The 16,939-nt window shown below is 38.3% G+C and overlaps 1 protein-coding gene across 1 annotated transcript in view; it reads right to left on the bottom strand.

The window, feature by feature from the left end:
* Window positions 1-16,939, bottom strand: part of CACNA2D3 (calcium voltage-gated channel auxiliary subunit alpha2delta 3) — a 1,003,844-nt gene that overhangs the window by 49,797 nt on the left and 937,108 nt on the right. The window contains exon 35 of the mRNA XM_066244394.1: window positions 12,694-12,805. Coding sequence (XP_066100491.1) covers window positions 12,694-12,805 — 112 coding nt within the window. The remainder of the gene's footprint in view (window positions 1-12,693; window positions 12,806-16,939) is intronic.

The raw sequence follows: 16,939 nt of genomic DNA, 5'->3' as shown, positions 1-16,939 counted from the left end.
AGTGGGTCCATTTTACAGGTCATTTCCAGAAGGTCTACTTGGTAAGAACACCTGCCGGGCATTTGCTGAGAACAGTCTGAAGACTTGTGGTAAATAGCCCACCCAGCATGAGACCTCAACAGGAAACTGGAATAGTGTGTAGGAAAATGGAGTCCCTGAACTATGGTTCTCTGAACTGTAGCCCACGAAACATGTCAACACAGCTTCGAGACCAATTACTTCCTTTGAGCTTAGTGGATAAATGAAAGGCGTGCGGGGAGAAGTGATGAGAGAAGAGAAGTGTAGCCACAGCTTTGGGGGTTCCAGAAAGATGAGCAAACCTTGTGTGCAGATCCCAAAGTGAAACTGATGGCAACATATTTATATGAAAAGTGATGAGTGATACTACCAAAAAAAAAGAGACACACTCAAAGAAAAAACTGATTTGACAGAAATTAATATCTTGTCAGCAATTGAAATGTGACAAGATTTGCTCTGGCATGGCAAATGTTACACATGGTTCTTTTTGTTTGTTTTTGTTTTTGTTTTCTGATTGCATTTTTTTAACTGGCTCTACGTATTGAACTTAACAATTGGTTTTCATTCCAAGGAAACCTTTGTGGGTCCTTTTCTCAGTAAAGGTTGAAGGAGTATTAAGAAGAAAAGCAATGTATTGGAAAATAGTAAAATATTACATTCTTTTTAGATATCCAGTTTTGTTAAACTTGTTGACAGTCACGAATGCCCCAAAAATTTGGGCTGAGTTGTTTTCAATTGCTGTTTAAATAACAGATTAATTTAATAATCAGTGGGATATTGAATGACAAAAATTATTGGTTAAAGCAGCCAAACCACCAACCCTAATGACATTCTTATGTAAATTCTTATTTTCTTTTAGGCTCCTGCATTCTTAATAAACCCTATATTTTTGAAATTCCTTTTTTAAACATTGCATACTGTCCCTCTGCTATAATACATCTGCCTATGATATAATATAGACAGATAAATGTCCACGTTTGGAGTTGCTAACTTGAAGGCTTCTATTTAGAGCCACTGAGTCACCTCTTGATGTATTTTCCACATAAAACCATCAAGGAATTCTGGGAACAGGGCACAGGAATGGAGTAATGGAGTCAGGAGTAGCCAGTCCTCAAAGATCACTGGAGATCACAAAGACTCTCACTGTATGGCTAGGACCACATGTTTTCCTGAATTCTAGCAAAATGGTTTGGTACAGAGGCCACCGAACACCTTGTAGGATGGGCAGACCGCTAACAGCAGTGTAGAGCGCGCAGCCTGCTCCCGTGGGAAGCGCTGTGCTCTGGGCTTGCTGCTGTCTCGTCTGCCATTGCTTGTGGAAGGAAGTAACCACTGCCTTGAGAACAGTTTGTAATGGACAGAGCTTTGTGTGTTCCATTGCGGGAGGCGAGATGTTTTTCTTTGAAAAAGATCTTAGTGCGTAATTTCTGAAATACTATAATTTTTACCAAACTCCGTTTCCAACTCACTTCTAGCCAACTGCTGTAGAATTGTGTTATTTTTGAATGTCACTGCCCCTGACCTGAAGTTACCTACAAAGTTGGTCAAAAATCACTAATTGTCTTAGAGAAGTAGTCCTACAAAACCTCATTCCTTCCAGGCAATGGTGGACAGATTTCTATGTGAATTGGAGGTAAAGGACACATGCAAATTTGGCTTCCTGGTTGGCTCCAAACACGATGACTATTCCATTAAAAACGTCCGGCCATCAGGAAGGGAAAGATGACAAAAGTCAGTACTTCTCTCCTTAACATACTGTATCCTAGGAACGCAAAAATCACACAAAATGCAAAATGTTACCTTTATATATTTTTTGATAAATATGTAGATATATTTTCTAATAAATTTAATAAAATGGAGCAAAGAAAGACAGAATGGGATATGCAAAAGATAAGAAGAAAGGGCTTCGTCCTCCTGAAGCCTCCGCAGAGACTGTCTTTTACGAGCCTATTTCTACATGAGATACTCATTACACCATAATTTTCTAACAAAGCCTGACACGTCTTTCTGGATTAGTAAAATATCGTCATGAATTGATTTCTCATTCAACTCCAGTCCATCAATTTCTAACCCCCAAAAGAGAACCTGTCCGTTATACCACACTAGTGTTCTTCAACTTCATTTGAAGTCATCTGAATTCAGCATTTGAAATCTCTTAAAGGAAGAGTTCACTTTGACAGGATCAAAAAGGCAACATGATCTGGCCCTTACTTGTTTCTTATCTTCTTTGTTATCTCTTCTCACCTTCAACTCTGCGTCCCAGCTTCCCTGAATTTCTAACAATATGTAGAACAAATCACAAAGCTTTTCCTTCTGCCTGGGTACTTGTACCTGCTAGCTCCTTTGGACACTGGTGGTCTTACAGTAAGTGGCCTGAAAGGCCACTACTCTCAGGAAGCTTTTGGTGACCCACCCCAGCCTCCCTTCCATGTTCCTGTGTACCACTCTCTAAGTCTGGCACTCAAAGTGGAGTGTTCAGACCTCCTAGTTACTTGTCTTTAAACTCCAGGAGGACAGGACAAGGGAAGCATGTGTACCTCATTCATCACTGTCTAGCCATAGTGTAGCCCAGAGTCTAGAACATAAGAGACAATCAAGAAGAGATGTTCAATGAAGGCTTCCAATCAAAATGGAAGTACTTGGAAATGCAGTACTCGCTTCCTCTCTGGCCCACATCAAAATTACAACTAACCCACTGAATAAACATCATTGAGAACTAACTGCCTAAAGTCTAGCTGAATAGAAGTCCTATTCTATTCTATTAAATATAACTAAGAATATATAGAAGACCACATTGAGATTGGTAGGAGGAACAGAGATGTGCAACAGGGTGGTCCCAAAGCCACATGTGGCAATTAAAAATTAGGGGGGATATTTTGGCTCTAAAGATCCCCCACATCAGGGTTCCTAGCCTAGGGTTCCTGTGATGGCAAGACAAGTCCCCATAACTTCCAGCTGTGAAAACCAGCAAAGATGATTGTGGTTGAATGAGATGAAGGGCTGTTGGAGTTTCAAGCATTCCTTTTAATGGCCCAGAGAAGAACTTACTTGGACTCACTTGCTCTGAGCTACAGAGCTGGGGCAGCAGTTCACAAGGCATGACAGACATACAGGAGGTACTGAATTGTCTGGTATCAACAGGGCTGGAGGATCCCCTTTCACCCAAAGAGAATTGCTGGGAGGTGTCATTGTTCCTTTATTGAGTTCTGCCTCTACCCAGCCTACAAAGGTGGGCACCATATCTTAGTCTCCATCAACCTGGTGAACACCATTCATTTGCCCTGCCTTGGTGATTCCCTGAGTTCCTGCCCCACCCAACTTGCAGGCCCACCCAAGATGTTCCAAGTGGCTTTGCCATATAAATGGCCTGTCTTAGCTCAGGCTGAAGACTTTCCTAAAATCTTTCAAAGGTTCACAAACCCCCAAACAAATAGCATCTGGCTTTGGGATGCCCCATACCTCTTGCTAAGCATTCCCAAACATAGCACTGGTGGTAGGTAGCCTCACTTTGCAGCTCAGCCTCTCCCAGGCACCTCCAAGTGCAGCACAAGGGGCAACCATTTGCAGGTCACTCTGAAGCTCATACCAAGTGGTCCCAAATGGGGCACAGATGGCAGCTGACCTAGCTTACAACAGAGCTTCGCCCAAGAGGCTTCAGAACCACCATACCCAACGGCCAGCTACAGACCACACCAGAGCGCCACCCAACCACCTCCGCAAGCTACACACTCAAAGGGCAGGCTAGGCTGGCACAAGAGGTCCACTAACGTAAATCCTGCTCCACAGAGTCAGCCTCTTCATGACAATTTCTCCACTGTAACCACAGCTGTTCCCCACAACCATCAGTCTGAAGGTCAGTTCCTCTTACTGACGTACCAAGGGCAATCAAGGTTCAACTACAACATGAGGGTACATCCAACCCACACAAGAGACACGGTTGGAGTACCCAGCTCAGGTGACAAGGAAAACTGTGCTACTGAGCCCGATAAGCTACCAACTGCATAAGGCCACTCTACCAAGAGCAGGAGATGTAGCAGCTCTATCTCACACATGGAAACAAACACAGGGAGGCAGCCAAAACGAGACAAAGAGATGTGTCCCAAATGCAGGAATGGAACAAAACTCCAGAAAGAGAACTAAACAAAATGCAGACAAGCAGTCTACTAGATGCAGAGTTCAAAACACTGGCTATAGATGCTTAATGATCTCAGTGAGAATGTCAGAGAAAGGAAAAATAGAGATAGAAAACAAAACAAAAAAACAGTTAAAAATGTAGACTATAATAACTAAAATTTAAAAATACATTAGAAAGAATCAACATAGTTTAAATGAAGCAGAGGATCAAATCAGTGATTTGGAAGACAAGGTAGCAGCAAATACCCAACCAGAGAAGCAAAAAGAAAAAAGGATACAAAAAATGAGTCTAGTTTAAGAGGCCTCTGGCACAACATCAAGTGTACCAACATTCACATTATAGAGGCATCAGAAGGGCAAGAGAGAGAGCAAGAAATTGAAAACCTTTTCTAAGAAATAATCATGGAAAATTTTCCTAACTGTTTGAAGGAAACAGACATACAAGCCCAAGAAGTACAGAGCGTCCCAAACAAGATGAACCCGAAGAGGCCAACAACAAGACACATCACAAGTAAAAGGTTCAAAACAAAGAGAAGCTTAAAATCAGCATGAGAAAATCAGTTACCTACAAGGGAGCTCCCACGACTGTCAGCTGATTTTACAACAGAAAGTTTGCAGGCCAAAAGCATTTGGCAGGAAGCATTCAAAGTGATAAAAAGCAAGGACCTACTCTGTACCCAGTGACACTATCGTTTAGAATTGAAGGACAGCTAAAGAGGTTCCAGACAAGGAAAGCCTAAAGGACTTCATCACCACCAAACTAGTATTGTGAGAAATGTTAAACTGTCTTCTTTAAGTAGAAGAAGAAAAACCATAAGACATATAAATAGTAAAATGGCAATAACTATATATCTATCAAAAATTACTTTAAATGTAAATGGATTAAATGCTTCAGTCAAAAGACATAGGGTGGTTGAATGGATAAGAAACAAAACCCTTACACATGCTGTCTACAAGAGACTCGCTTCAGATTTAAAGATACACATAGATTGAAAGGGATTAGAAAAAGATATTTCATGAAAATGGAAGTTAAAAAAAAAGCTGAGATAGCAATACTTATATTAGACAAAATAGACTTTAAAACAAGGGCTATAACAAGAGAAAAGAAGACCCAGTAATCCCACATCTGGGTACTTATCCGAAGAAACTCACAACACTAATTCAAAAAGACATACGCAGCATTATTTACAGTAGCCAAGATATGGAACCAGCCCAGGTGTCTGTCAATAGATGAATAAACAAAGAAGAAGTTGTGCATATATAAAACAAAATATGACTCAGCCATAAAAAATGATCTTGCCCTGGTCAGTTGGCTCAGCGGTAGAGCGTTGGCCTGGCGTGCAGGAGTCCCAGGTTCGATTCCCGGCCAGGGCACACAGGAGAAGCGCCCATCTGCTTCTCTACCCCTCCCCCCTCCTTCCTCTCTGTCCCTCCTTCCCCTCCCGCAGCCGAAGCTCCATTGGAGCAAAGTTGGCCCGGGCGCTGAGGATGGCTCCATGGCCTCTGCCTCAGGTGCTAGAATGGCCCTGGTTGCAACAGAGCAATGCCCCAGATGGGCAGAGCATCGCCCCCTGGTAGACATGCCAGGTGGATCCCGGTCGGGCAGATGCGGGAGTCTGTCTGACTGCCTCCCGTTTCCAACTTCAGAAAAATACAAAAATACAAAAAAAAAGGGGGGGGGGAGGAATTGAGAAGCACAAGTTGCCACTTACAAAATAGTCCTAGCTGCCTGACCTGTGGTGGCGCAGTGGATAAAGCATAGACCTGGAAATGCTGAGGTCGCCGGTTCAAAACCCTGGGCTTGCCTGGTCAAGGCACATATGGAAGTTGATGCTTCCAGCTCCTCCCCCTTCTCTCTCTCTGTCTCTCTCTCCTCTCTTTCCCTCTCTGTCTCTCTCTCCTCTCTAAAAATGAATAAATAAAATAAAAAAAAATACCAAAATAGTCCTAGGGATGTAAAGGACAGCATAGGACATATGGTCACTGCTATTGTAATAACAATGTACGGTGCCGGGTGGGTACTAAACTTATTGGGGTGATAACTTTACAAGTTATATAATTATCTAATCATATGTTGTACACTTGAAACTAATATATTTGTATGTAAACTGTTTCTGGAAAAAAAAATCATTAATAAAAACAAGAAATGTTCATTGGCATCCTAAAGAAGCTTTCTTATTTTTCTAAGGCCTTATTTTGTTTTCTAAGTGAACTCCTTAAAAACTTCCTTTAAAGTCATTCACACATCAGCTCTCATACTTTATGAACTAAATTGCCATCTCACAAGTTAACCTTAGAAACAGGTAAAACCAATCTATGATTTAAGAAATCAAGAGAGTGGTTATCTTATGGGAGGTATAGTTGTACCTAGAAGGGTGCAGGGGGTAAGTACCTGGGAGGCTTGAATATTCTTTCAGTTCTTAACACAAGTGCTAGTTATATAGATGTGTCCATTTATCAAGTGCTTACTCTGTTCTGTGCTTTATGCTAAATTCACAACATAAACTTCACACTGAATTCTTACAACAGCTTGTGATATGCTTACTATTATTATCGCCCAAGTTAGCCAGGAGAATCTGAGCTTCAGAGCATTTGGTTCTTGCTCAAGCTCACACAGTTAGCGTTGCTGGTTAAGACCCACACTCTGAATTCCCACTCCACAGCTGCTGCACTGACCCACTACACCTCAGTGCTTGCCTGGGGTTGCTCTCTGAAGTCCTCGGTCAGAAGTAAACTGTGACATGGCAGACTGGGCAATATGGAAGCCCTTCTGCTCTCATACTCAGACATGCTAGATGAAACAGTAAAACAAAACAAGCATGTTTCAATACAAAGAAAAAGAAAACAAAATAAAGAAAACATACTAAAGGTCCACTTGTACATTTATAGCTAATTAAAGAAACCTGATAATCTGGTGTTGTCTGGAGCTCTGATATTAACATAAGAAATCAGGTTTCATGCCTAAAGTACATGCTGCCTAGAAAAAATATTTACTGTAATTATATGATGCAGAAACTCCTAAATACAAAAGCTTACATAGCAATCATTCCCAGGCAGTCAACACCAATGGGACATATGATTGAAGCACAAATACAAGCCTACTGTAAAGAGAAACTCAAACTCTGTTCTGTTCCCACAAAAATAGTAATTAATAGTAAAGATCAGTTTACGGTAAAAAATGACAAAACACATAGGCAAAAACCTACCCTGAAAAAAAGCAGACACAAGAAACAAGAGGATTGGTACCCTCAAAATTTAAAGTATAACAATCATCTTAAAAAGTCTTTATAATGAGGTATAGGAAACTTAAGAATAAGACTCTATATAATAGAATATGCAGATTTTTTAAAGAAGCAAATAAACCTTCCAGAAAGAGAAAGAAAGAGATTTATATTAAAAACTCAAAGCACTATCTTTCTAAGAGCAGATTAGATACAATCAGAAGGAAATTAATGAACTCTAATATAAGTTGAAGGAAATTAGCCAGAATAAAGTACATAAACAAACAGAAATAACTTTATGTCTAGACACACTTCAGTAAAACTTTAGGTCATTAAAGAATAAGTAAACACTTTAAAAAGCCGTAAGAGATGGGGAAAAGCTAGACTACTTAAAAAGGTGTAAAACTAAAAGTCAGAAGACAATGGAATAGTACCTTCAAATTATTTTGAGTTAGATGGGATGGAGTTAAATGATCCCTGCAGTGTACCTATTAATAAGGTGTTTTGGACAAAGAGTGTGAGAACTGACCACTCCCAAACCAGTCCTGGAAAAACTTCCCAAGTCTTGTAAAACCAAAAAGCAATGGTGAAAACACAAGTTGGTAAACATTTTATTTATGATAGGCAGAAACAATAAAACAATATAGTGGGTTTAAAACCACAGTAGAACTAATGTGTTAAAAAAAAGAATACTATATAAAAGATATAGGAAATAATCTAAGTTAAAGAATTCTAAGTTTTTGCCAGATTTAGAGATGAAATCCTAACCAATGAAAACATGTTTAAAAAGTTAAGGTAATTACTGAAAGAAAAAAGTGTATATTTCACATACTAGTAAGGGGAAAAAAGTAATAGAGAAAATTCAATAAATCTGATAGAAGACAAAGAAGAGAAAGAAGAAAAAGAAGGAGGAGGAAGAGGAAGGGGAGGTGAGAGAAAGAAGAGAAGGAGGGGAAGGAGGAAGAGAAGAAGAAGAGGAAAAAAAGAAAGCAAAGAAAAAGAATGAATAACAGAGGTCATATAAAAGGACAATAGAAATAAGTCCAAAGTTATTGGTAATCAAAATAAATGTAAAAGATTAAACCTACCAATAACAGACAGAGGTATTTCAAATCCAGCTACTATATTCTAAATATAAGACAAATACTAATGCAAAATAACTAAAAAGAATTGAAAATGGAGAAAAGGGGGAAAAGAAATGTTACTAAAATAAATGCTGTGCCTATGGTATTAGAAAACAAAATAGACATTAAATCATAAAGCACTTTCATATAAAGTGATAAAAGAAATGATTTATTAGAAAGCTGTACCAATCCTGAACAGAGATGTCCATGGTAACATAGCTTCAAAATATAGAAAACAAAATAAATTGAATGACACTTAGGAGTTGAAAAATCCCTAAGCCTGGCAAGAGATTAAAATAGACACCCCTATAATATTAAATAGACTAAAATTGAAAAATACATTAAAACAAATAAAATAAAAATAATAGACAGTACCTTATAAAAAGGAACTCTGAAACACAATCAACACACTTGAGTGAAAAGATACATATTAATATATTAATTCCTGTACCCAGCTATTAGATAATGAAGCTTGCTTTCAAAAATACATGGACAAGTGCTAGAATGCAAAGCAAGTCTCCACACATATTAAAAAACATATGTTATACAGACCACAATGTCAATTAGACATCAATCATTTTAAAAAGCCTCAAACTCCACATATTAGGAAATCTTAAAACACTATTTAAACATTTATAGATAAAATAATGTGAAAATTAAAAAAATTATTAGAGTTGAATACTAACAAAAGCCCTATATAGAAAATTTATAGAGATAAACTGGAATGCAGAGAGGAATTTTATGTGTATATAATATATTATACATATATATCAATGAAGCTGAAAAAGGTAAGCAGCAAACATAAAATGTTAGAAAATAAAAAAAGAGTAAATCCCAGAATACAGAAGGTAATAGTAGAGATGAGAAGCAAAATAAATAAAATAGGAAGTCAAAGAAACAACAGAAAGAATCAAACAAACTAAATGATTTTTCTTTGAAAAGAAAAACAAAACAAATACATCTCTGCCAGTATAGGGAGGGGCAGGGGGAAACAGAATATAGGGAGGTGGGGAGAGGGAGGGAGAAGAGGACTGAGAAGGGGGAGGGAGAGCAGAGAGAGGGAAGGAGAGAGACTGATTTAAAAGGAAGCAAAATCACCAATAAGGTAGCATTTTCAATGAAAAGATAATACCATTAACAAATACACACAATAATCTTGAAAAGTGAGCTGAAATAAGCAATTTTCTTTTTATTGTTCTTCTTCTTCTTTCCTAAATGAGAGGAGGGGAGATAGACTCCTGCATGCACCCCATCCACCTGGCAACCTCCCATCTGGGGCTGATGCTCACAACCAAGCTTTATTTAGCACCTGAGGTAGAGCCTCCATGGAGCCATTTTTAGCACCCAGGCCGATGTGCTTAAACCAATTGAGCCATGGCTGCAGGAGGGGGAGGGAGGGAGAGAGAGAGAGAGAGAGAGAGACAGACAGAGAGACAGAGAGACAGAGAGAGAGAGATGAGGGGAAAGGTGGAGAAGCAGATGGTCACTTCTCCTGTGTGCCTTGACTGGGAATCGGATCTGGGACATCCATATGCCAGGACAATGATCTACCACTGAGCCAACCGGCCAGGGCTGGCAATTTTCTAAGAAATATAATCACCAAATTCATTTCAAAAAGAAATAAAAATTCCAAAGAGATAGTTAACCACTAACGAAACTAACTCAGCATTTGAAAATTTACTCACACAAAAACAAATATACAAAAACCCATCAGTCACAGATAGTGTTATGAGTAAGTTTCACCAAACCTACAAGAAAACAGATAATTTAGTCTTACACAAAAATGTTAAGACACTAGAGAAAGAGGGAAATTCTCCAAGTAATTTTGTGACAATAAGATGACGATAAGAGCAAAGCCAAATGACAGTACATAAAAGGAAAACACAGCCCGATCTCTTTTTTGAGCACAGACGCAAAAGTTTACATTATATGAGCAAATGAATCCTAAAATATGTTTTCCTGTTTTTTTGTAATCCTAACAATAAAAGCCCATCATGGGAAAGCAATGTGTTAACCCATCTACTATTGAAGATATCTATGGTATATATATTTCATGATTGAAAAACTTTAGAATTTATATTCATGTAACTCAGCATATTAAAAAATTAAAATTATTTTAGTAACATTTGTAGAAAAAAATAACAATAGCAGTACCAAACACTCTTGAAAAAGTTTTTAACTTAAGAAATTGTTAACTATAAAAAAAATAACAGCAATTTAGGAAATGGATAATAGTTATTATTGCCCAAAATTGTGAATTACTTAATGTGCTTGGATTGTACACTTAAAAATACTTACAATGGTAAATTTTATATTATTTCTATTTTACTACAACTTTAAAAACCCTATAACAAACATCATACTTATCATAGACTTATTAGGAGCAATTCCTTTAAATTAGGAATAAGACATGGTTGCCTTCTCACTGCTTTTATCCAATTATGTATCAGAAGTTCAATAAACAACAATAAAACAAAAAGCAATAATTAAGTATAAAGATTAGAAAGGAAAATGTTCACAAGAGATATAACTGTCTATGCAGAAAGCCCAAGAGAAGCTACATACAAATTATTGAATCTGAAAGAACATTTAGCAATTTGTTGCATATAAGATATCAGTCTACAGAAATCAGTGATGTTCTCATATGCTAGCAATTACCAATTAGAAAACATAGTTTTAAAATCTACAATTCTGATAGCAAGAAAAACTATAAGATGTCTAGCTACAAATCTAACATAAAATTATAAAACTGTATTTAAAGGTATAGAAAAAGATATATGTAAGTAAATAGATATAGTTAGTTTATAAGGGGAAAGTTCCAGTATTATAAAAGATAGCAAGTATCTTTAAATTAATATGTTACTTAGAGTAATTTTAATCAAAACTCTAGCATAAGTCATGGAAATTAACAAGCTGATACCAAAATTAATGTGAGAGGGTAAAGAGGCAAGAATAGCCAAGATGACTTAGAAGAAGAATGAAAGGATATTTGTTCTCCTAAACAACAAGTCATAGTATAAAGCCATAATAATTAAGGAGACAGGGTGTTGACATGGATATTGACAAACCATAAAACCTGGAAACAGATCTGCATAGAGATGGAAACTCAGCCCATGACACAGGTGTCATAATAAATCAATTGGAAAATAAAGACTATTCAATAAAAGCGCTGGTTATAAAGGCAACTATATAGAGAAGGACCAAACCAGACTCTATCTCATACCCTCCTCTCCCTCCCTCTCTCTCTCTCTCTCTCTCTCTCTCTCTCTCTCTCTCCAGGGGTATGGTATTAATGTCCTAAATGTGAAAGGCAACCCTTTAAAGCATTCAGAATAAAAACACATGAGACTACCACTATGACATTAGGGCAGAGACTAATTTCTATCTATCTATCTATTTATCTATCTATCTATGGCTTTAATTTGTGTTTACATAGATCCAAGTGTCCCACCGAATATATCTCCCCTCACCCAGGGCAGAGCGTAATTTCTTAAGGAACAAAATACAAAATTTATAGAAGAAAGACTAAATTAGACTACATTAAGATAAAAGCAAAAGAAAATTTCTGTGCATCTAAGGACATCTGTAAATGCGAAGAGACAGACCAGGGAGTAGGAAGACACATATAGAAATCATAGAACTGCAAAGAAATCATTTCTAAAACAGAAAGAACACCCACATCAGCATGAATGATCCACCACCCAACAAAGAACTGCCAACAGAAACACGGAAGTGAAGAGATCAGGAACCCCAAATGACCAATAAAACTGTTAAAAAAAAAAGCCCACCCACATTAGTAATCAGGGAAATGCATATTAAACTACAAAGTATAATTTTCAATACGTTAGTTTGCAGTGAATCCTGAAAATATGGTACTTTCGGGAAAGATACCTCGAACAGCTAGCTGAAACTGCCAACTGCCGATCGGGGAAACACCAAGTAGGATTTTTTCCAACCATCGATGAGCAGAACTAAAAATCTCCCATATTCTAGGATTCAAATGCATTCTGAATGCTTCCCAAACTCTGAGTGATCTCTCTAACAAAGCCCAGTGATGTTTCTTCCAAACTGCTGGAAATATTCCTCACACAAGAGGGCAGCCATATTTCCATCTCTCCCTGTAATGCTGTGCATGCCCTCACATTGGCCCATCTGGGAAAGTTCTTACTGAGCAGAAAGATGGGGGGGGGGCTTACTTGGAGCAGTCTTCACAAGCAATGTTCCCTGAGGTTTCCTTGATGGTGCGCTCAGAGACAAATGCTGGATATTCAGTATCACAAGGCTCCAGGGTCTGTTTCAATTTCTGGGCTGTAGGGATAGGGAAAAAAAAAAGATAACAAATGCAAGACACAGGTTTTATTCTGACTGGCAGCTCAGCAGAACTCAGAACACAGTTATGCTTCTGCTGCTCTGTGATTTTTCTAGGCACAGCATAATGCATTATTTTCTAATTAGTCAAGTGATTTCATCTGCCAAGCAACTCTATAAGCTATAATTCCTCAAGCAGTTGTGTTGGCTTGATCAGCTATCATTTATGCATCATTAGAATTCTACTTTCTGGGACAACATCAGTCACTGGGTCTCTGACCTCAGACTTACTTGAACTTTGCAGCAAACACATATGTATATCTAAATAAATGTATAAAATATAAGTTACACCTTATTATTCAGGGTGAGACAAAGGTCATGATACAATTGCATGGCTTTATTACAGAAACAAAATTGAAATATGGACTAGTAAAGTAAGTAATGCCTTTGAACCAAAGCCATGAGTCTATTTCTACTATTATGAAGTTCCTTGTCCAGTAACACAGCACTAAATAACACTGCACATAAATGAGTACATAGTAGGCACTTGGTGAAGGCTTGTGGTTGATTAAATTATCTGAGCAATTTATGTTCAGTGGGCAAGTTCCAAAACCTCACTAAGTCCCCATTTTTTTACAGTTATAAATGGAGGATAATATAGGTCTTCTTTCAGAGGTTCCTGTGAGAAGTAAATAAATAATATATGCGGAATACTTAGTATAGTACCTGGAACACAATGAGTGCTAAGTAAGTGTCAGGTAATAATAATGGTATTAGTAATAGTAAATAACAAAAATAATGCTAGCATTCTAATGCAGCCATTGTGACATTAAAATCCGAATGACAGAATTTACAATAACCAAGATATGGAAGCAACTTAAGTGTTCCATCAATAAATGAATGGCTAAAGAAGTGGTGTATATATACAATGGAATATGATTCAGCCATAAAAAAAGAATGAAATCCTGCCATCTGCAACAACATGGATGGATCTAGAGGGTATTATGCTAAGTGAAATAAGGCAGGCAGACAAATGCCAGATGATTTCACTTATATGTGGAAATGAACAAAGTAAATGAACAAGAACAGAAACAGACTTGTAGATACAGAGAACATTTTCATGGTTGCCAGAGAGGAGAGGAGGGTTGGGGAGATGGGTGGAAAAGGTGAAAGGATTTAGAAGTACAATTGGTAGTTACAGAGGCTATAAAGTACAGCATAGGGAATACAGTCAATAATATTGTAATAACTATACATAGTGTCATATGGGTACTAGATTTATCAGGGTGATCACATCATAAATTACATAAATGTTTGATCACAGGCTTGTACAACTGAAACTAATCTAAGAGCATATGTCAACCGGAATTGAAAATATATATTTATATAAGTGAGGATGACAGATGCTACCCCACAGTCAAAGGCTCTGAAGTCAGAAAGGGTTGGGTAAAAATTCTCCGCTCCATTGCTTCTAGGTAATCCTCAGTATTCTCATCTATAAAATGGAGATGCCATTTGTATAAGGTATCTTCACTAGACATATCCTTAACATGTTCCCAGTAGGATGAGTACAGATTTCTAGCACCCAAAGTCTACAATATTTTTTGGCTGATGTTTAGATAAAACAAACATATATTTATAAATATACCTTCTATATTGTTATATACATATATATATCTTACATTTACAGTTGCAAAACTCAATAGGATTTTAAGAATATGGTGTGTGGACCAAAGTCTCATGTTACAATAAAAATATAATTGGTTGGGTGTTAGAATCATGGCTGATGTTCTGTGGAATGTCCGTCTGGGAGGCTTCTGGCACTAAATGACCATCACAGGGTTACTAAATACAAAACTATTCAGTAATGATGAGATAATCGTTGGGTGATCAGGAAGCCATGGCTCCGAGCATTTATATCTTGATGTGATTGTTTTCTATAATAGGCTTTTCCCTGAGCTTTAATTATTTTGGAGAAATTAGTTCGGTGTTTGTGATTATAGTGCACTTTAACTTTTTCCTATTTAAAATAAAAGGAAGTAGTCTCTTAACCAGCTTTTTTAAAACGCGGAACATGTGATTTGTAGGAACTGGTCCCTGACATAATGGGAGATGCTCACGCTAACTCACAGGGTTGTTATGGGGGATACAGGAACTAAAGCATTATAGTTCCCAACAGAGTGACATATGTACACACTCTCACATACATGCATGGACACACACACAACCTCCATAGAATGCTAGCTGTTATAGTGTTACAGCCACATGCCACGAGTTGGCCTAACTGTTTGGTAGCTAAGAACACAAACTCTGGAGGTTGTGTATTCTGCCACTGCCGTGTGAACTCGGATGAGTGTTTCATCTCTCTACATCTTTGTGTGTTCATCCGCAACATGGGTATGACAGCACCAGACCACATAGTTGTGTGAGGACCAAATGAATCATGGAGAGTAGCTGGTACCCTGGGAATGCTGTTTCCATGCCTGTGCTCACTGCCACCATGACTTCCACATGTCATTTCATCGAATCCTCAGGCTGTCGGCTTACTCACGCCATTGTGTTTTCTTTGGGTATTTTTTTGGTTAGAATAAGGCAAGCAGACAGCTGCCTCCCTGACTCTGCTCCATGGAAAAAGGTACAGTGCTGGTAGTTATGGTGCGCCCAAAGGGCCAGGACCTGCACACTGCCTGTCCCCCTGTGACCTGCAGTGCTGGCTCATGGACAGTGTCACTACATGCTTGCCAAATAATGAATCACTCTCCTGAATAAAACTGGCAAAAGAAATGTGAGGATTTCCATCCCTAAGGGCAGACTGCCTGCCTTCAGGTGGAAAGGCAGAGTGAATTTACGTGGCCCACGCCTCACAGTGACCACACAGAGGCCCCCGGTGGGAATGCAAGTCCTGCCCTAGTGCTTTTCCACAGCCTCTGACTCGTCAGGAGCACTCTGTCTTTCTTCCATGTGCTCTTCTCTCTCTTTCCCTTGGGAGACCAGACATAAAGCTCAGAGTATCTGGCTACAATTTAGTGACACTTTTTCTTTTCATGCTGCTCATTTTTACCATTTCCTTCTCTGTATGACAAGTGATACTGACTTTCAATTTCAATAATTGCATTTTTTAAATGTCAAAAAACATAAGTCAGATAAAATGAAATAAAGAATATGTCAACAATAGCACAGAGTGTCGGTGGGTGGAGCACAAGCATGCAGATAGCATCTAATCACCTCTTGATGATAACAGTTAAATTTATTCAGAAATTATTCTGAGCCAGATGATGCCTGGATTAATCTACTTAACAGTAAAACAAGACAAAATAAAAAATAAACAAACTATGAGGTAGAAACAATTGTTATTTTTGTTTTGCCAATTAGTGAATGGAGAACAGGACTGAGAAAATTGCCCAAATTCATCCAGTGAAGTATGTGGCAGAGACCGACTTTGAACTTGGGCTATCTGGTTCCAGCACCCATACATTTAACTGCTCTGTGAGGTTTGGCCAATGAACGAAAGGAAAGAAGATCTTTGGGGCAGGCTGTGATAGGTAGCACTTGCGATTTTAAAAAGCCCAGTCATTGCATCATCTCTAATTCTAAATATCTGGGCCCAGTTATAAGGGAGTGAGTCCAGCAAGTTCAATGGCGAGACTCATTCGGCTCTGATCCTTTCTGGAGATGACATGCTTGTTGGGGCACTTACTGTCGGGCACTCAAAGGGATGTAGTGATAAAGCGTCGAGTCCATTTGCAGCATGATTATAGATTGGCTGGAGGTTGCTTGTTGATGTGCTTTTGGGAAACACATGGATTATCATAAAAAAACCATGGCCACATTTAACTTAAATAACTGGCTCATTATCAAGACCTTTGTCTGGAATACTACAGAAAACACCACATACATTGCCAGTCTTTACTATTTACCTATGAAATTGCAAATCAGTAACTCAGGCCCCCAGCAACCTAATGAGTATTGTTAGGCATTTAAAGCTCCTTATCTTACAAAGGTGCAGGTACACAGGACCGTGGTGCTCAGCTGGGCCAGTTCTTTCTTTTCCAGGGGAGAAACCTGAGGCTCAGAAAGCAGACATAGCCTTCCTTGAGTGCCACAGAGAGAGACTACTTATTGTGATCAGTATTT

This window comes from Saccopteryx bilineata, chromosome 10 (genome assembly GCF_036850765.1).
Source record: "Saccopteryx bilineata isolate mSacBil1 chromosome 10, mSacBil1_pri_phased_curated, whole genome shotgun sequence".
Lineage (NCBI taxonomy): Eukaryota > Metazoa > Chordata > Mammalia > Chiroptera > Emballonuridae > Saccopteryx > Saccopteryx bilineata.
This window is presented reverse-complemented; position numbering and strand designations above follow the sequence as displayed.